Source organism: Carassius gibelio, chromosome A20, assembly GCF_023724105.1.
Source record: "Carassius gibelio isolate Cgi1373 ecotype wild population from Czech Republic chromosome A20, carGib1.2-hapl.c, whole genome shotgun sequence".
Classification (NCBI taxonomy): Eukaryota; Metazoa; Chordata; class Actinopteri; order Cypriniformes; family Cyprinidae; genus Carassius; species Carassius gibelio.
Genome location: NC_068390.1, coordinates 11608356 through 11628873, shown reverse-complemented (window position 1 = coordinate 11628873; position 20518 = coordinate 11608356). Strand labels below are relative to the sequence as shown.

The 20518-nt window shown below is 35.8% G+C and overlaps 2 protein-coding genes across 3 annotated transcripts in view; one reads left to right on the top strand and one right to left on the bottom strand.

The window, feature by feature from the left end:
• Positions 1–14327, bottom strand: part of usp24 (ubiquitin specific peptidase 24) — a 62951-nt gene extending 48624 nt beyond the window's left edge. The window contains exon 1 of one of the 2 annotated variants that reach the window (XM_052535058.1): positions 13867–14327. In XM_052535058.1, the coding sequence (XP_052391018.1) occupies positions 13867–14148 (282 nt within the window). In that variant the 5' untranslated portion in view covers positions 14149–14327. The remainder of the gene's footprint in view (positions 1–13866) is intronic. The other variant, XM_052535057.1, reaches the window with a different exon arrangement.
• A 968-nt stretch (positions 14328–15295) lies between these two features.
• Positions 15296–17741, top strand: bloc1s2 (biogenesis of lysosomal organelles complex-1, subunit 2). The gene is made up of 5 exons (XM_052534442.1): positions 15296–15505; positions 15839–15955; positions 16046–16165; positions 16362–16466; positions 17247–17741. Exons 1-5 carry the CDS (start codon positions 15346–15348, stop codon positions 17276–17278), a joined length of 534 nt encoding a protein of 177 aa, XP_052390402.1. The 5' UTR covers positions 15296–15345; the 3' UTR covers positions 17279–17741.
• Positions 17742–20518: the final 2777 nt, after the last annotated feature.

The following is a 20518-nucleotide window of genomic DNA, read 5'->3' as shown; positions in this document are numbered from 1 at the left end:
GCAAGTAATGTTCCTCAAACATCACAAATCTGTGCTAAATGAGCTCTACTACATCTGAATCACTTTTTAGTGGCATTTTGTATTTTTCTGCATTTGTGTTTATGTATTGTCTACTGTACATTTGAGCCCAGTAATCACACTCTCTCTCATCTGCAGCAAAACAACACCGACTGCAGGCCCAGATATGGTTACATTAGCAAAAATTCACTTAAACTTTCAGGCAAGAAAGGACTATTTTCGATCGATAGTATAGTGATATATGAAGCACCGCACTTTCAAACCCAGCAACCTTTCTTTTGGTCAGCTTGGCAAATTCGCATGGTCAACTTAAACTTCTGCCCAACATTTATTTCCTTCCATTTAGTTGTTAGGACAAACTTTATCAGCCAGGCTTATTTCCAAATCATCCTCTAGACTAAATGCCATGTAAAATGAATGGTACACTAAATGCAAATTCAAATGAACATCTTATTTTTCAAGCAATTTTAAAACGCTTCAAGCAAAAGGAAAAATCGAAAGACAACAACAACTCAATTTGTTACTTACACACTGTCATGAGACAGTTTTCTTCTCACCTTAAGTGTCCACATAGAACAATAGCTTCTCAGACAGCAATTGAGTACTGAATTGAGTTCTATTTTGCATCTTATCACGCCTGAATGGAAAAAAAGCCAAGAAAATGATATGAGAATGCTCATCTTGCCAAGTTCTCTTACACAGTCAGTTGGAGAAAATCAGATGTATGTCAATATATTAGATCCATGCATTAGGTCTTAAAGTGACAGCATCCTTCTATAGTATTTCTTACCTGAATACTACTTATAGAACTACCTGAAAAACTTGCTTATTTATAGATTACTATTAGTTTTTGCCGTGGTATCAAAATTGCAATCGAGAATTGTACAATTTTACTAGTGCCTAAAATCATGCTGTTATAACATCCTTATTTATGAGAAAACAAGGTTACATGGGGATAAAAACAACAAAAGCATTTTTTTTTTTTTTGAACCATTATGGTGTACTTATAGTTTAAATACATATGTACCGTATTTTCCGGACTATAAGTCACAGTTTTTTCAATAGTTTGGCTGGTCCTGCGACTTATAATCAGGTGCGACTTATTTATCAAAATTAATTTGACATAAACCAAGAGAAATCATTATCGTCTACAGCCTCCAGATGGCACTCTATACTTCTCAGAGCTCCAGTAGCATACACTAAGCAGCGTAGAGCGCCCTCTCGTGGCTGTAGACGGAAATGTTTTCTCTTTGTTCTAAATAAATGCGACTTATAGTCCGGTGTATCTTATATACGTTTTTTTTTCCTCATCATGCCATATTTTTGGACTGATGCGACTTATACTCAGGTGCGACTTATAGTCCAAAAAATACGGTATGTAAATATATATTAGAGCTGTCAGATGATTAAACGTGATAATTTGTCTTTCAGGAAACATGCAAGCATCTTCTGATGCTTCCAAAGGGAAGGACTAAATGAGGAAAAAAATTATATAAGAAAACAAATAAAACTAATTTGGACATCATCATCATCCTGTTCAAAACTAAGCCTTCGCCCCCAGCTCTTAATGCATCTTGTTTCCTTCTGGGGCATGAGTGAATGTTTGAACCTTTTTTAATAGTTGTGTTTGTGTCCCTCAATTGTCCTCTGCGTGAAAAGATAGATCTCAAAATCATACAGGCACTGCTGGAAAAGTTTCAAATATGCAAAAGATGCTGGAAAACTGAAGAATCTGAAGGATTTTCCTGAAGAACAGTGCTCAGTTCATGAACGACCATCACAAAACAGAAAAACAGTCATGGATCATATAGCTAGCCACACACAGTATTAAGAACCAATGGTTCCCAAACTTTTGAATGGGGTTATTTTAATAATTTCAGCTATTGTTTTCTTGTGGAATAAGAGTAAAATATCTTACTCAGGACTACTAAATAAAAAAATAACATGCATTTAGTATGATCTCTCGTATTTTATTAAAATTATTTCAATTTTAACAGATTCTGCGAGGGGTTCCCAAAATTTTGCATGACACTGTATATAAATAGGCTATATTAAGTTCATATTTGGCATCCAATCCTTTAAAAGTGGCAAATAAATGTTTGTTTGCAGTGGAAATGAGGTGTAAATAAGCCATCATGAATGAGTTGTTATGAGTTATCTACATGATCTCATTACAACAGATTCTCTGCAACAGAAACATTAAACAGCTCTAGTTCAGCGATTGATTCATGAAAGATCTGTGCATTTCTGTTGACGGAGTCTGACAGCTGCTGTGTTATGGAGAAATAAGTCGCGGTATGAGAGTAGAGACTGCGCTGGGAAAGCAGAAGAGAGGCAACAGGAACAAATCACTTGTTCTGTTCTCTGATGGAGGAAACCACCACCTGCACTATGAGGACCTCGGAAGAGAGAGAGAGAGAGAGAGAGAGAGAGAGAGAGAGAGAGAGAGACAGAAATAGAGACCACGGAAGTATATTTTTATACATTCATAATGCAACTGATCAAAAGTGACAGTTTATAATATTACAGAAGAGTTATATTTCCAATAAATGTTGTTCTCGAACTTTCTATTCAATAAGGAATCCTTAAAAAAAGTATCGTGGTTTAAAAAAAAATAATAATAATTGCTCAACTATTTTTAACATCGGTAATAATAATAAATGTTTCTTGAGCACCAAATCAGCATTTATGAAGGACAATGCATATTTGAAGGATAATTTCTAAAGGATCATATGACACTGAAGACTGCAGTAATGGCTTCTGAAAAAATTTTTTTTTTTTTTTTTTACAATATTATCAACTAAACTCATGACCACAATATTACAGTTTACTGTGTTTTCGATCCATTAAATACAGCCTTGGCGTGCATAGAACACTATACTTTTATAATAATATAACATAATATAATAGTTGAGACCAGTAACAATTCTGAACACATCTTATTATTGAGCCCTGCAAGCATTTATGTCTTCATGCTTGTGTACTGTTCTTAAAGGTCAAGAATCCCATCTAGTCTAGCATAACAGTGCCTCTTATTCTGGAAATAAACAGTATGCAAGTATGTAACTAAACACTTGTTATGTCCTAGTCTGCATTTCAACACAGGATAAAGTTTACTGGCATCGATGGAGATATTAATAATTTTGCTGTGCAAACATTCTATGTCCATTTAGAAGCCTGTGTTTCGAACAAACACAGTGACTCTAGGGCTGGGGTGGTGTTCATGTGCAATGATCTAAAGAGACGAGAGAGAGTTTGTGTTGTCAGGAGGCCTCTGGCCTTTGGGGTGATGTAGGTTCAAATGGCACATTCCAAACCTGTTGTCATGGTACGAATGGGGTGAGGTGTGTGTGCAAGGCCCATTGCCTGCTAAACACACAGCCTCTGAGGGTTCAAACCCCCCCATGTGTGTACTAATTGCTCATATGGCTGTATGGCATCAGTGTTTTGGCAGACCGAAGTGTTTGCTGCCCATTAACTAAAATGCTGATCTTTATTCCTAATGCACCTCTGCAGCTGTGCATGCGATTCTGCAAGTTGCTTGTTGTTCCCCCACTGCACTGCGCAGTGCTGGGCAGAGCAGCTGGGTAACTAGAGACCCCCTGTATGTACCAGTACCCTCCAGACTAGGCCTGCTGGATCTATTTATAGTCCTGATCAGACATGTGCTGGTATTCGGTAATGCGATATATTGCGGTGATTAATATGCACAATATTGTTATCGGGGGTACTTCTAAATACCGTGAATAAATAAATATACATTACAAATTATTCAGAATTCGTAATGCATATTAATAATAATATTCCCATCAGCTGCTTAAAATGCACAACACTGCTATATGCTGCTTGAAAGAGCGTATGCGCTCTGATGTAAACAAGCACGCATGAGAAGCACATGGAGGAACACGTGAGAGATGAGCTGAATGAAAGCACATTCACTCTCTGACAGCAGATGGCGCTAAAATGCAGCCCTTACCCTGTAAACCCCGTAAATAAAGCAGCTGCTACTTTCTAAACCATATTTAATAGGGGTGTAACGGTTCACAAAATTCACGGTTCGGTTCGATACGATACACTGATGTCACGGTTCGGTTCGGTTCGATACGTTTTAAATACAGCAAAATGTAAAAACATCTCAACTTTTCAGAATGCCGCAAGCGCACCGCGGGTCATGTGACAAGAACTAACCAATCAGCTTCATCCTTTCCCGTAACAACTTTGAGAGCTCAGCCAAGATGAAGGAACAGCTGATCGTAGTTGTATATGGATTGCAATTTTGAAATAAATTTAGTAGCAGAGCTACTGCAAGCGATTTTTAGAGCTGCAAATCCATTTATCCTTCGCTGAAATTTCCGCGTCTCATGGAGAGAGCACGTCATTGTTGCTTAGCAAAGACAGACGCCTCATGAGCGCTTCTGCCCGAGCGCTTTGGAAAGGAGGAGAACGACATACCGTTGTTTTTTTATCCACCACTCTCTTGCCATCACCATTATAGCTTAAAGGGAATCCAAAGTGCACCCAAACACCAGACCTGTTGGTTATTGGGGGATCTTCTCATTTCTAGTCTGTTAAACGCATTGGCTATTTTGCAACGAGCCTTCAGCGCGTACTGAGTGAGCGAGCGCCTGCTGAGTAGCCTAACATAAACATATAAGATGGTGTTTTTTCCTTCTTCGGGAGTGTCAGGGGCGTTGCCTGTTACGTTGTTTGGGTTATTGGGCTACCTTGTTGAACGCATATCATTATATTTCTATCTCTCTCTTTTTTTTTTTTTTTTTCCAAATATAATTAATTACTCCAACGAACCGTTCGGTATACATAATGCGTACCGCGTACCGAACCGAAAGCGTCGTACCGAACGGTTCAATACGAATACGCGTATCGTTACACCCCTAATATTTAAATAATTTTAAATAGTCATTCAGATTTGTGTTTTCCCTATGGTGTTTATTACAGAGCCAACAACTGAAATATTTAGACTTAATAGGCTATTTATCTTCAAACATTTTTTTTTTTTTAATCTGGACTACAAATGCCCTAGATATTGTTTGAAGGTATTTCGATCCTTTATTGTTCATTCACCCTTTACATTATGGCTTCATTACTTAAACTGCCAATGAGAAATTATTCTGAACATTCATTAATCTTAGGTATTCCAATATTTAATAACACATTGTTAAAATTGAAAATTGCAACTGTGTTATTTAATGAGCTAACATGAACTAAGATTTGTATTTTTTTTTAAAAGATTAATAACTTCTATAGTAAATGTAGCTATTGCTCAGCTATTAGCTGTGCACTTATTGAATGAGCACTATGTGATGGCCGAACTGATTACACTATATTATTTTATGTATTGCACTGTATTTTATGTAAAATCATTTTCTATTTTTAAACTGTCTTAAATTCATTTTAAGTCAATTTTTAAATCATTTTCATTTTTCAAGTTCTTAAATTGCTTGTTTTATTTTTGTGATTATTTTTCTTCATGATTTTCTTTTAATTTCTTTTATGTAAAGCACTTTGAATTACCATTGTGTACGAAATGTGCTATATAAATAAACTTGCCTTGCCTTGAATGTTAATGCATTAACTAAGGTTAAGTAATGAGGTCTTATTGTAAAGTGATACCTATAGGTCTTTTTAGTTCTTTTGCACTTTAATGTTTAAAACATTAAACTTTTATATATTTTTCTGTATTGCTTTATTGTTTTAAATGTTTAGTTATTTTTGTTATAAGAAAAAAAGATATTTAACCTGCTATACTGTATTATGACCAATAATATTTCAATTTCAACACCGTGATAATACTGTATACCGTGATAAAAGCATTATCAATTAACCGCAACAGGAAAATCTGATACTGGCATATCCCTAGTCCTGATACATGGTGCTGACAACCTGTGACATGCAAGACCAGGGGTAAACGAAGAAGCCAGGCATGTTTCAATCTTTCCAAAAAAATACTTCATAATTGCATCACAAACACAGGGCTCTATGAAATCAGTTTGATATTTTTATTTCCCCCCACATTCTGTTTTATTTTCTCTAAAATGCTGTGTTTTATGTTTTATTTTTTTTCTAAATTCTGTTTTAATGGTTGAATAAAATTGCAATAATAAAACAAAATGTCTAATCAACTGAATTTACAAAACGTTCACAATTTGTATTTGTGTTTTCAAAAATAATTATCAGTTCGAATTTTTCTGCATCCTGTTTAATGAGTGAATGCAAATTTATTATCAAAAATGTTGGTAATCAAATGAATCCATAAAGCCTTATCAATTTAATTAATTTTTAAAATGCAATCAAATGAAATATGAACAATTCACTTCATATTTTGGCAAATAAGTGGTTTACCATTTAAATTAAAACAAGGATGAATAATTGTGTGATATTCCTAAATCAATCAATTGTCGGGTTGCTGTGAAAACCTTTGAAAACAGTTTTTATCTAATTAAAATATAAAATGCTTGTGAAATGACTCAGAACAGCTCTGAAGATTAAATTCATGTGTTTATGTCCTCATAATGCGAGCTTGAAACTCTATTTTACACACAGACACACAACAGGCAGACTTTTTAACAGAAGTCTTTTGGTGCTTTAATATGAACAGACACTAGTCCATATGATTTAAGTGCAGTCCTACTGTACCTTTCTCTTTCTATATGCCACTCAGATTCCAAACGCACCTAATCATCACTAGTCAGTGGTTTCCCAGTAGTATCACCACCCTTCTAAACCACGTCTGCCAAAAGCGTTACACAATCCCCATTCAGTTTTGTCAAACCTACACGTCATCCAACAACGTTTTTTAGGCAGAAGAGGCAAACCTAAGAAATGTAGGGTGGATGACTGGAGAGGATCTAGGTTAAATGTCATCTGGATTTCTTTTGAAACAATGGCATTTCGACATGAACCAATTACAAACAGGGCTAGGATTATAGCCTATATAATATTTCCACCCATCCATCGTAGCCAAAGATTCAATGATCCAATCAATTACCAACAGACAAAATAAAACCCGCCCTAAATATATTCTAGTTTGAGAAGCTGCTTAAATCAGATTAGGGATGTCAACGATTAATCGATGATCGATTAATTGTCGATAAGAGATGCAATCGATTAAGGCTATCGATGGTCGGTTAACCGGTTCAATGTTGGGCTGCGTGCGGCTCATGCGCACTCAACACGTGCGAGCGGCTGTGAGTGACGGTGACGATATATAAAAGCATCATCATTCATTCATAATGTACAAATTAAGCTTTTAATGTGATTTAAACTTTAAAGTACATTAAAATAGAAACAACATAAAAGTTCTTCAACATTAAATGCAATAGAAATGTAGTTACTAATCATTTCATCAGATAACTGTTTTATATCGTGCGCTTTGCAGGGCTGCGGGACACAGTGACAAGGACAGGTAGTCTATTCATTCCTACAACTTGTTAATTCATTCCTACGAATTATTAATGTGGCAATTGTCCATGTTTCATTAATTTTGATCCCTAAATAACCCATGATTTAAGTGAAATAAGGGAACAAATTAATAAATCGAACGAATTCTTAATTCATGAAATCTTTAATTTCCCTTCCCATGTTTACCACAGTAAGAGATGCGAAAACAGTTATTAAAAGCGAAAGATAATAAAATAAACCTGGGAAATTAGAGGGTTAGACTATGAAGATTTAGGAAAAGAAACAATGCCTAAATATACTGAATTTGTGGAAATTCGTGACCAACCGGCAAACCAGAACAAAGCCGCGTAAATGAAGACTATGGGGTCCAAAAGCATGGTCGCGATCTAACATTTTCCAGTTAACCTATTATTCCTCTAATAAACAAAGCTTTTATACTACACTTGTCATAATCAGATCTTATCATTTCTAAATAAATAATTGCTGGATTCAAAACAGCGATTAATAGGCGCTGTGACCGACACATTCCTGGAGCATTCACTGCTGTCACTAAACGGTGACGCCGAGCATCGTTCACAAGTTTCTGCATGGACCTGACTAGGGCACAGGTTCTAAGCCCTGGGACAAAATTGGATGCTTTAAGGAAAATTTATAGCCTACTAAGTAATAGGCCCAACATAAAAATAACAATTTGTTTTCATGTTTTTTTTTTTTTTTTAAATAGGCTATGCGAAATATATCCGACTTAAATAGGCTAATTAAGATTAACGGATTTAAAACAGAAGTGGGCGCTCCATAAGTTCACAAAAAAAAAAAGGATGACAACGCATTCTGTTTGTTTGCTTTATTTTACAAGAGCACAAATCTTCTGTTTTTATTGTGAGTGTGCACAAATGAAAGTAAACACTTTTGCGGAAAATATATATATTTTTTAATGTCTCAGCTGTTTCGATCGCCCCGGAGCCTGCTGCACACGTATATTCTAGCGATTCAAAGTTACATCGCAGTCTGTTCATTATCAAAATAAAATGTCAACTAAACATTAAAAGGTTACACTGGTCAGTTTAAATAGACCGTATTATACCGGTCCACTCTGCTGTTATGCCAAGGACGTTTTTGCTCATATGAAGAGGATCATCTTTTCCGTCTATATGCGAATGCATGTTAAGCCTACAAGCCTAGTTTACATTATAAATAATAGTTTAACATTCAAATACATTGCGAATATGGAAACATTTCGATTTGTGCCGAATGAGACATGAGCAATAACCTCCAAATAAATCTAGCCAAAGCCGCGCTCGCTCGTCCTCGTCTGCACGAATGCACTGTCAGGATCTAATGCGCTGTATGCCAGATTTGTAAAAATCTGACATTTTCTAGGACAGAATCCAGCAGGATCAAATTAATGTGAGCAACTGTGTTTTGGTGCAGCAGCGCCGATGTAGTTCACTTAATGTGCAGCGCAGTCACACGCGCTCCACATTTCGGATAATTTTATACAATAATGTCAGTTGAAAACATTGCAATTGTGCTTTAAAATACAACAACGAGCACCACAAAACCATTTAAAGAGGCGCGTTCAGCGTTCTCCGTGCGGGATTGGAAACTGTCAACAAAGTAAAATGACCTCAAAAGTATGGCGCGCTCTCTTCATTTTATCAAATGATCATAATCGCATCTATTCATTTTATAATCCTGCTACTATCATTTTATTCAGACTAAAACCTCTTTAATTCAAGTGAGAAAGCGTTTTGTGTGTGTGTGTGGCTTTTGCACATCCTGTCATACCGCTGACTGCGTGCCTGCAATAGACGCATTTTGCAGTATTATGGTTAACGATTAATCGATTAATTGATCGTTAATTTAAACGACGATCGATCATGGAAATAATCGAAATTTGACATCCCTAGGTGTAACGGTACGCAAAAATCACGGTTTCAGTACGTACCTCGGTTTTAAAGTCACGGTTTGGTTCATTTTCGGTACAGTAAGGGAAAGAAATGCAAACATTAAACTACAGGTTGTTTATTACTATAAAAACATTTGAACAATTTGTTTACACTTTTTTTAAAAATATTTTTTAATAAAATAAATAATAAAATATAATTTATAATAAAATAAAAAAGAATAAGAAATAAAATACTGCTGCAAAGTTCTCCACTAAATAAAATACTCTCAAGTCTCAAACCAATATCATATAATAAACTATAATGAAAAATATAAATAACTATGATTACAGTGCAGCATTCCCAATGCATTACCTAGCTTGTAGGCCTGCTCATATTTAAAATATATATATAACTTTTCCAAAGTGTAAAGTGCAGCGTCGACAGTTTCAGTTTTTAGACCTGCTCAGATTTCGTTATTGTGTTGGACCGATCAGAATTAAGAGCAAAGGTCTGTTTAAATGCCGACGGGAGCTGCGTTTGAATTACAATCGTTTTGTTCCTAGTTGTAGTGATGTTCACACTCGCATGATGCCTATTGAAAACCTTAGGCCGGTGACACACTGGCATATTGCACCTGTCAAACATAGTTTATTTTGTCGTCAATACTGTTGACGATGTCCTTTATCAATAGGCTTTATATTTATGCTCAACATGAAGTATAGATATTGCTGTCGTGAAGACAAGAGCCTGGTCTGTCGGCGGTCTCCCTCTATGTCACCTACAGTAGCAGCAGCGCGCCAGCGTCAGCCTTAGAATCAGCTACAGGGCGGGATTTGCGCTGAACGCGGAGACTTCCACCACTTAATATGTTCATTTGGAAACACGAAAATGTACCTATGTTCTGCAAACAAAATATTGCATTCGGTCATTCATTTGCACCATACCGAAAGCCCTGTACCGAAACGGTCCGGTACGAATACACATACCGTTACACCCCTAATGTATATACAATTTTTAAAACAGCTTTTCATCACTGACACAAACAATGGTTGAAGTAACTAATACATATGTAAAGGGTTTTTGCACACCTGCTGAGGTCAGGTCTAACTGCACTGACCCTTCATAGACACTAAAATCACAGCACTTAGATGTCAGCTGTGACTGCGGTTGACCAACAGCTCAAAGAAAAGTGAAATAAACACTACAACAGTTGGGCAGTATATCAGACTTTACACATAACTAGTACTGATTATCCCAGAGTTTCTGTAGGTTCTATGAGTTTTTAAGACCAAGTAAAGATAACTGAGTCAATATGGTCTCTAAATGTAAATGTATTTTATTAGCAAAGTTTCAGCATCTGAAAACACAACTTCCAAAAGATCACCATTACTTTTTAATTCCTATTATTATAGGTCATTATTTTAAGATATGGGCACTATTAATATTTTTATTAGCAAGGCGGAACTAGGAGAAAAAAATAAAACCTTATGTTGTTCCCATTCTCTAGAATACAAAAATAACTTTTTCTGTACCTTCTGATCACACCGCCAATAAATAAATAAATAAATAAATAAAAACCTTGGTCTTCCTCAGCATTTTGTCTTGTTTTTTCCGGTGCAAATGTCTAAAGCACAATTACATAAAATAAAATATAATGTACAGAGGCTTGTTTTATTAGAGGTTGATTAAAATGAAGAGAGTTTGATTAAAACTAAAACAAATATGGGTATATAAATAACACTTTACAATGAGGTTCAATTAATTTTAGTTCATGTATTAACTTAAATGAATGATCAATGAACAATAATTACAGTATTTTTTTCATCTTTGTTAATGCTAATGAAAATACAGTCGTTCACTGTAAGTTCATGTTAATTCATAGTGCATTAACTAATGTTAACAAGCACAACTTTTGATTTTAATAATGAATTAGTAACACTAAGATTAATAAATGCTGTATTGTTCATTCTAATTTCATGTTAACTAAAGTAGTTAACTGAGTCATTCCACGAAACCGGTACGATTTGAGTCCCTCTGACCTTTTTAGAAGTATTTTATCTATTGGGTCACCAAAATCTATTTTTTTTTAATCTTTTTGTATTAATTTAAATGTCTCCTTTAATAAGGTATAAAAACATGACGTACATTTTATCTATTTATTAATTTTTTCTTAATTTTTTAAAATAAATTAAAGATTTCAAACAAACTTCTTTCACATTGTCATTATGGGGTATTGTTTTTAGAATTCTGTAGAAAATAATTTAATCCATCTGGAACAAGGTTGTAATATAACAAAATGTGGAAAAAGTGAAACGCTGTAAATGATTTCTGGATGCAGTGTACAGGGGTGTTGAATGTTGGTGGAAAACCATGTGCTTCTCCATGTGGAGATCTTGAGAGAGGTGTGGGCCAGATATTGAATGCCACACAAGTTTTATTTTAGTGACCTATTCGGTCAGTTTATAATCTTCTAATGTATACTATGTTATTGTTGTTTTTCCTGCAGTGAGGTTTAGAAAACTTTTCAATTGCAATTTATATATGTCGTCTTCCTTGGTCAAATAATGAAATACAGTGTTTATAGAGAATCTTATGGTACGTTTTTGTAAAAAAACTACTATTTATATGTCAAGCTGTATTTGTCTCTTCAACCCTGTTACCCTAGTCTCAACAACGTCACACCTAAATTTGTAAGTTTATGAAAAAGTAATTTACTGTTTGTTGAACTTAGTCTGAAATGTTCAGAGAAATCATAAGAATACTGAATTTATGTAACTTTTACATTTGCAAACACTGAATTATTTATTATCATATTCAGAGAGCTCCTACAGTGTCCATAACAGGGTTGAAGATTGATAGTGCCCATATCTTAAAATAATGACCAATAATAATAGGGATTCGATGCCTGAGGTGGGAAAATATGTTTTTCAGGAAGTTAAGTATGTCATTAATGCTGTGGGGTGTCCTGAAAAGTAATATTTTTGGGTAAAAAAATAAAAAAATGTGTAAGTCCAAATCTTACCGGTTTCGTGGAATGATTCAACTAATGTTAACTAACGAACCTTATTGTAAAGTGTTACCCAAATATGTATGTCAATGGGCTCTGAAAAATCTGCTTATTTCATAGGGAAAACAAGTTTTCATAAATTCAATATTTGCTCGTTTTAAACATAAATCTTGTTAAATTCATGGTTCATAGACATTTTTACCAATACATTTTTGCTTTATATGTGCGCACAGAAAACCATTGTGGAGCGCGCAACTACCAAATGGTTTAAAAAAAATTAAAAAGATGAACAAATGATACAGGCATTAGAAACGTGAGCAAAAATCTCGTATCGCGACGTGCAGCGTCTCTTGTGAAGATGCTCTGATGTGAACCCGTTTTGTGAGTGAAAAGAGTCATGCTGTTTATATGATTAATTAGATTTGATATTCTATGTGTTTATTTACATCAAACCTACATGCTACATTAAAAAAAAAAAAAACATTTGTGGGAATTTCCCGCATTGTAAACTCGAAACCTACGGGAATGAGTAAAACCCACACCGAAATTCAGGACCTGAATAAAAAAATTCATGAAGAGATTCATGAAATAAACTTCCATGACTTTTCCAAAAACGTGTACATTTTTAAAAACCGTTTCCAGGCCTGGAAATTGCCATTTTGAAAATCCATGACTTTTCAATTTTTTTCACGAATGTATACGAACCCTGTGTAACATTTGTCAGAAAATGCCCCAAAAAATCCTCAATTTGAAGATATTTAGATATTTGTGTTAGGAAAAACATACTGAGGGGAAATATTCATTATTTGCAGAACATGCAACATTTAATGGTAGCATTTTAAAAATTCCTGGATCAATTCAAGACCTTTGTGGAAGGACGAAACAAGACCCGCAGAAACCTCACATCCAGATCCAGACAAATAATAATTCAAAAGCTGTGGGAATGCAGACTCCAAATACACAAAAGTGAATTCTTATTCAGCTTCTCATCAGTCTGACTGGTCAATATTGGATTCACTGCAGAGGTAACATAACAGATAACAAGCTGGAGTCTAATGACACTTAATGGTCCTACAACCTTACATGTAAATCATCAGCCACACGTTTCCTCCTATTACTCAACAGCAAGACATCAGTTTAATATTTGATCAGGAGGTAAAACACTCCATTGGCTGAATGCTTCCCTTTCAACGCGCAAAATAATAACATAGTAACGTTATAGTCTAACAAAGTCACTCGTTTAAATGCAATCTACACCCATCCCCCAAGATCCTACAACTTCTGCTGCCATGTGAATGAATGCCTCTGTGCTGAATTTGTTCGTAACCTGCTAATGCATGCATGAAGAATGCAACGATAAGAGAAAATATCTTGACATCCTTGTCAGTTGTTGCATGCACAACAGGTAATGCATGCTTATGCAGGGGCGATAAAGGCGTGCGCGCGCCTTTCCCTCCGGTTTTTGACAGCCCCGGTGTTCCGCCTCAAGCAACCGAACGAATGATCACAAATGCATGCGTTTCATAATCATACCTCACTTTCCACGACATCGTGATACGCAGGCGGAGGATCGAACCCTCCGGTGCCCGTGCGCCCGCTGCTCTCGCCGTCTCCGCTGAGGCCGGAGCCCGGGGAAGGGCCGCTTTCCATCGGCTCGTAGCCGTATCCGAGTCCCGGGCTTTCGTTGGTGAGCAGCGCGACAGCCTCGTTGATGTCGTTTTTGGCTAGGCGCAGTGCTTTCCGGATGGCCACCGGGTCTGGGAAGCCCATGCATAACAGCGTGGTCATGTGCTGCTCCTCCTCGGTCTCCATCATGGAAGTGTGTCGATGATCCGGGCTTCAGTAAGGGGGCACATAGCACAGGCATCCGGCTGTGCACGCCGCCATGTTTACAGTCGGAGGTGCTGCTGGTATCCTGTCACGATGGATTCCCGTCACAGGCAGAGGGCAGCGGGCTGAGAGAGGGCCACGCCAGGCCTGTGAAGCACGCGACTCCAATGCCTCGCTAGGTGGGTGTGGACGGAAATACTTTTCAAAATAAAGGTAAAATATTTCAATTTTGAGTGGGTTTGAATTTTAGCGAATTTAATGTAATGTGAAATTAATTATCTCGACAGTACAATATATAGTCTGTCACCATTATAAAATATATACAAATTATTTTGATTAAAAATAAAAAAAGTCATGATTAATTTCATCAAAAATAATTTTTTCGTTTACATAATATATGTGTAGTGTGTATATTTATTATGTATAAATACACGAATATATATATATATATATATATATATATATATATATATATATATATATATATATATATATATATATAAATTATTTTGATTAAAAATAAAAAAAGTCATGATTAATTTCATCCAGAATAATTTTTTCGTTTACATAATATATGTGTAGTGTGTATATTTATTATGTATAAATACACGAATATATATATATATATATATATATATATATATATATATATATATATATATATATATATATATATATATATATATATATATATATATACCGTATATCCAATTTCGAATGAATCATTATTTTGAAATGCACTCGGCAGAAAATACATATCACAGAAGCTCATTGTTCTTTGCTTCACTCTTTTTAAATTGGCAGGGTTTTCACGCAGCCCCACCCATATCTGTATATCAAACAAATGTGTTTTTGACCTATAATTAATTAATGATACACCTTTAGGTTTCACATTCTGTATTAAGGAGCTGATATGCATGTCAAAAATAATATTACATACAAAAGAAGTAAGAGTAACAAATCTGGTTACTTTTTAATAGTTTTCACATGGTCTCGTAACGCTTCATAAATAAATCGTCTTATATCAGTTTCGCTTCAACAGATAAAAAAAAATCGGTTTAATTTCACTTCATGAGAAAAAAGCTGTTTTCATTCTTTATACAGTCAATGGGGGGGGGGGGGGGGACGGAAACGAGGAGTCACGTGAAACTGGCTGTGGTCATGTGACCATGTAAGCTGAAGATGGCAGCTACGGGGGAGGAGGCCGCAGTGATGGACAACATCTGCACAACACCCGCTCCTCCGACCGACCTCAAGCTCACAGCCGAGCCCGATCACCGGAGAGACGAGCCCGCAAACGATGCGACAGAGAACCCAAAAGCCAAAAGACCCAGTAATAACAGTAAGCAGCTTTTGTAAATAAACCAAGTCACTGCAACTTCATCTGTAACGTTAGTAGAGATTCTCTCAGTGCAGCTGTTGCAATGTCAGGTTGTGTTTGTCGCTTATTTGTGAGCTAATGAAACCGGTTTTCGGTGCTTGACTTGTTCTGTTTCCAAAGAGAATGATGCTTTTGTCTACATTTGTTTCTAGACTGTGTGTCTGTCTTAACCCAGTAAGCTGTCTACCTAGATTGCACTCTGGGCATCAAATACATTTAGAGCTTAACAACTCTAACTAGGTAGGCAGCTTGCTAGTTTTTCGTAACACTAAAGGTCTCTTCTGTCTGCAACAGATGACGGAGGAGTGGAGACGGCAGAGGAGGCCACTGAACCCGCTCAACCTGATATCAATGAGCTCTGCAGAGACATGTTTGACAAAATGGCAGTTTTCTTACAGGGAGAGCTCACCGGTAATGATAATAGAAGAACCATGAATATATGTCTCTCTCTCTTTCAATTTACATGCAACTTTGTGTGTAATATTTGTTTTGTTTGCTCAGCAACCTGTGAGGACTACAAGCTTCTAGAGAGCATGAACAAACTGACCAGTCTGAAGTACATGGAGATGAAGGACATATCCATCAACATCAGCCGCAATCTACAAGATCTCAATCAGAAATGTGAGAAACGTGGTAGCAATATATCAAATCAACCAGTGTATGTTGTTAAAATGACATTAAGCTTTTTTCTTCAGCCAGATTGTCTTATCACAGTGTACACTTGGGTTTATTAACATTACTGTTACCATTGCATATTTTTATTTTTGTGACTTGCTTATACTGATTGCTTTAATTATGTGCTATATTTTTGCTCTAGATGCTAGTTTGCAGCCTTATCTGGATCAGATTAACCAGATCGAAGAGCAGGTTACGGCTCTGGAACAGGCTGCTTATAAACTAGACACATATTCAAAGAAACTAGGTGAGTTCAAAGAACTCTGTGAAAAATACTGGGAGCTATTTTTACTGTTTTCTTATTTGCTTTTAGATGTTTTATATTTAATTTGATTGAAATTGATGAAGGACACCATTAGGTTTGCCTGGACTATGAATTATTTTGACTGAACCTACCCAAAACACACTGTACAGAAAACAAAGGGGAGTTGTGATGAAACAGTGATGGTGTACTTTTATAGGCCAACCAAAAGTTTGCATCATCCTGTTTCCTTTGACAAAAACCCAGAAAGATTTTTCCACTGGTGTTTGGATTATTGCAGACAATATTAAACTACTTTGATTATCATTTTACTTTTGCAGCTCAACTGAAATCAAATAATTTATGAATTACAAATCTTAATAGCAAAGAACTTCCTGTATTTTTAAAATCATTATAAATAAATTGACCGTCATTCAGAACCAGTTTATGATATTTAAAGTTTTGGGCTTATAATTTACTGAAATCGTTTGTTTATATGTAGAGCTTTAGACATTTATAGCAATATTCATATTATGTGTAAGATATCAAGAAATGCATAGACTGGACCTATTGTAAATGAAATACGCTCGAATCAATCACTGAACAGTTGATTAAATGGACGTTAGGTGGCGCTATAAGAGCAAAATTGATGCTAGGGTTCCTCTTTTGTTATAACGGTGATCTCATTTTGTGAGATTAATATAACATGGAAATGTGTAACTGAATCACTCAGTTTTTTTTGTATTTCACTTGTGCAATTACTCCTGTTTGTGTGTTTACTCTCAGAGGCCAAGTTTAAGAAACTGGAGAAGCGGTGAAAGTGACCAGGAAGTCCTTCATCCTCAAAACACATCTGGAAATCTCAGAGACTGTGTTTGTTTTATGCACCAAACAATCTTCAGACCGATATCATGCACACTATGGCAGTATCACAGTCTCTCTATGTTATGGATTGTGCTGCAAACAACCTTGGGTAGATAATATTGAATGCTCATTTACTGACCCCTACACGCTGCACAGGGCAGGGGTGTGTCATGCTCCCAGACCAACCCCTGCTTTCAAAATACACATTTAAGATTCAAAAAAGGCATGAATATAGATAAAGCTGTACACTGTATTTAAAATGGCTTGTTACAGTATATGTTGTTAAAGATGATTTACCCACTATTTTGTATGTTTTTGCAGTTAGAAAAGCAAAGGTTTTGTTAAACACTTGTATTACTTTTGAATTACTGTCAAAATCTTAACTAAAATATAAAAAATAAAAATGGAGAAAAAGTGTGAAGTGAATTACATATTTTAGTATCGTGCAGTTAAAAAAACATTTCTCACATTTTCTACCTTAACATTTTATACTGCTGCTTTTGTGCAATTATGATGAATTGCAGCTGCTGTTAAATGTTATTGATGGTATGGTCATGCAAAAGTAGGATTTGTGTGTGTGTGTGTGTGTGTGTGTGTGTGTGTGTTTTTACAGTATCTACGAAATGCTGTAAAATATCTCTCTTCACGTCCACCAGAGGGCAGACGAAGCCCACACATGTTCTGACTCGACCTTTAACCTGAATTTGACTATAAGCCACACTGATAGGTCCGGAGCCATGTATGGTGAGGCGCTCATCCACAGAGATAGTGGCCAATGTATCATATGTTCAGGCTCAAATGTCCGTATACCGAAATAATCAGCACGGGGCTGTTTCATGCACTTTAAAGACAGTATGACGGTCCGTAACCATTACTGTACTGACTTACATCTAATAACTGAAATACTGTCCTATAGTGTCATATTCAATATGAAACATTAAACCGCACGTAATTTGAAATCAGTTAATTGATGTATTTGTAATTTTCATAATTTGAAATAGTCTAAAAGAACAAACCAAATGTATGTCTCTTTCTGGCTTTAATTCTGACCACACACATACACTCGCTGTTGATACATCACAATGATATTCTCACTCTCCCTCAATATATTTGCTCTTTAAACCTAAACACACTTGACACATAAACACAACCCTGAGCCAGTATAAAGACCGTCTCTACTCCCTGATAGCAGGCTTTCTTTATCTTTTAAAGAATGATAAGCTGTCCTTCATGTTACTGTTAAGCAACTAACAGAAGTACTTTTTTGTTTTATTATGCACTTGTTTGGTGCTAGTCCTGATGTTTCCTTGGCCAAGTCTTTTCTTTTTCCACAAACTGTTAGTGCTTTGCCTTTTTGACCTCTGAAACTGGTTTAAATCTGTCAAAGAACTACTGTTTCTTCTATAGCAGGTGTTTACCCTATGATAGCTGTAGTTCTGTGGTTTCCAATACAGAAAAGAAGAACAAAAATTCTCACAATTCTTTCTCTCTCTCTCTCTCTCTCTCTCTGAATTCTAAATTCATCTCACAATTCATTCTTTTTTTTTCCCTGAGAACTGAGAGTCTGCATTTGTGCCTTTTTTTCTCTGAATTGCGAGATATCAGTTCTGAGGGAAAAGATAGAATTCTGAGATAATTATTTAATTATAACTGTGGAAACATTCATTATAATAGAATATTATTATATTAATTCCGTATAAATTATAAAATATTTTGTATATTTCTTCTATATTATAAAAGTATATTGAAGTATAAAGACATGATTTTTTTTGTGCCCTCTCATAATCAAAAACCTAAATATTAATAAGCAAAAAATGATTAAAGTTCACCTCTTTCGAATATGCTCAGTTCTTCAGTTAGTCATCTATTCCTCAGAGATCAGTTTACTGGAAATGTGTATATCGTTGGCAGAGGGGTGTGTGGAAGTATTTTTTTGTGTAAGTAATCGCCTCACAGACATCTAATGCTATGCTGTGTGTATGTTGTGTGTACAGTAATTACATCCTGGAATGCTGCTTGTAACAGTCACTTAAAAGCAAAGGAAAAGTAACTGAGCACAATGACTCATTAATCAATTCATTCCCGTGTTCCATAGGGTTTTCTAACAGATTTATGCTGTAAGTGGACTTCAGTGATGAGAGATGCTCATTGGTTAGTTCCTCAACCCCAGGGTCTCCGTTTCTCCAGTGTTAATATGTAAAACAAGTTTAGATTAGTAAGATTCAAACACAGAGCGTGTCTTTTACAAACTTCTGGCATACATCTATGATTCACAGACAAGTTCTGTATATCATGAGTTGCTCTGTTTGCTGGCCGAACTGGGTGCTACACCCTCATGAATAGTTTTAACATTGCGGGGCAAATGCCGGGCAAGAGCAGCAGAGGTCGTGGATACATTCATTTGCATGCATGTGGATAAAGTGCTTAATCACAGTTTTTGACAAGCCTAGTTATGAGCCCCTGTTCGAGTAGGTCATTAGTGTTGAGTTGCACTGATGTTCTAGTTAATGTAAAGCCTCCAGGGCTTTTAAGTCCACTAACCTGTGCTAACCTATGCACTTTGAATTACTGCCAACTCTGGGTTTCTGGCATTATTCAGGATCAGCACATTGAGTAATATGTAAAAAATAAAAAATAAAACCCTGTATGTTATACACATAAGATATTATGACAGACAGAACCTTTCAGTGAGTTATACAATTAATCACTCCTAAGGACAGTCACTTGCTGTCACCTACAGTCATAACAACCTAACCTGCAAAAAGAGCAACTTAAAGTTACATTGTAACAGCAGTAGAGACAGATTCTTCAAAAAGAAAGAAAAAAGTAGGGTGGGGACTTGATTCTGTTCATCAATTACTGATTGGATGGAGGGAGATCTCGAGAATGAAAAATTGCAGTTAGTTGTAAATAGATGTGAAGGATCAAGTTCAATGCCAAATCCTAATGTGCTTTCTACTATCTGTATGAAATATACTCTAATACGTTCTATGTCATAACACTGAAAAAAAAGAGAAAAGAGGATTATTTCACTCAAAACATTTGCAGAGGCCAGCATAAATTCTGTGTCTAAACTATCTTCAGGGAAAGAAAATAGCAATATGTCTACAAGAAGAGGATCTCTGTTGTACAGTAAATGACTGATTGCCCGATTCCACCCAAGAAAACACATTAGCGCACCACAAATGTGACAT

Excerpts from the sequence above, each read along its gene's own strand:
- bloc1s2 (XM_052534442.1), top strand. The coding sequence starts at position 15,346 with ATGGCAGCTACGGGGGAGGAGGCCGCAGTGATGGACAACATCTGCACA. Across the intron at positions 15,506-15,838 it reads CAAAAGACCCAGTAATAACA|ATGACGGAGGAGTGGAGACG; the intron begins GTAAGCAGCTTT and ends TGTCTGCAACAG. Across the intron at positions 15,956-16,045 it reads CTTACAGGGAGAGCTCACCG|CAACCTGTGAGGACTACAAG; the intron begins GTAATGATAATA and ends TTGTTTGCTCAG.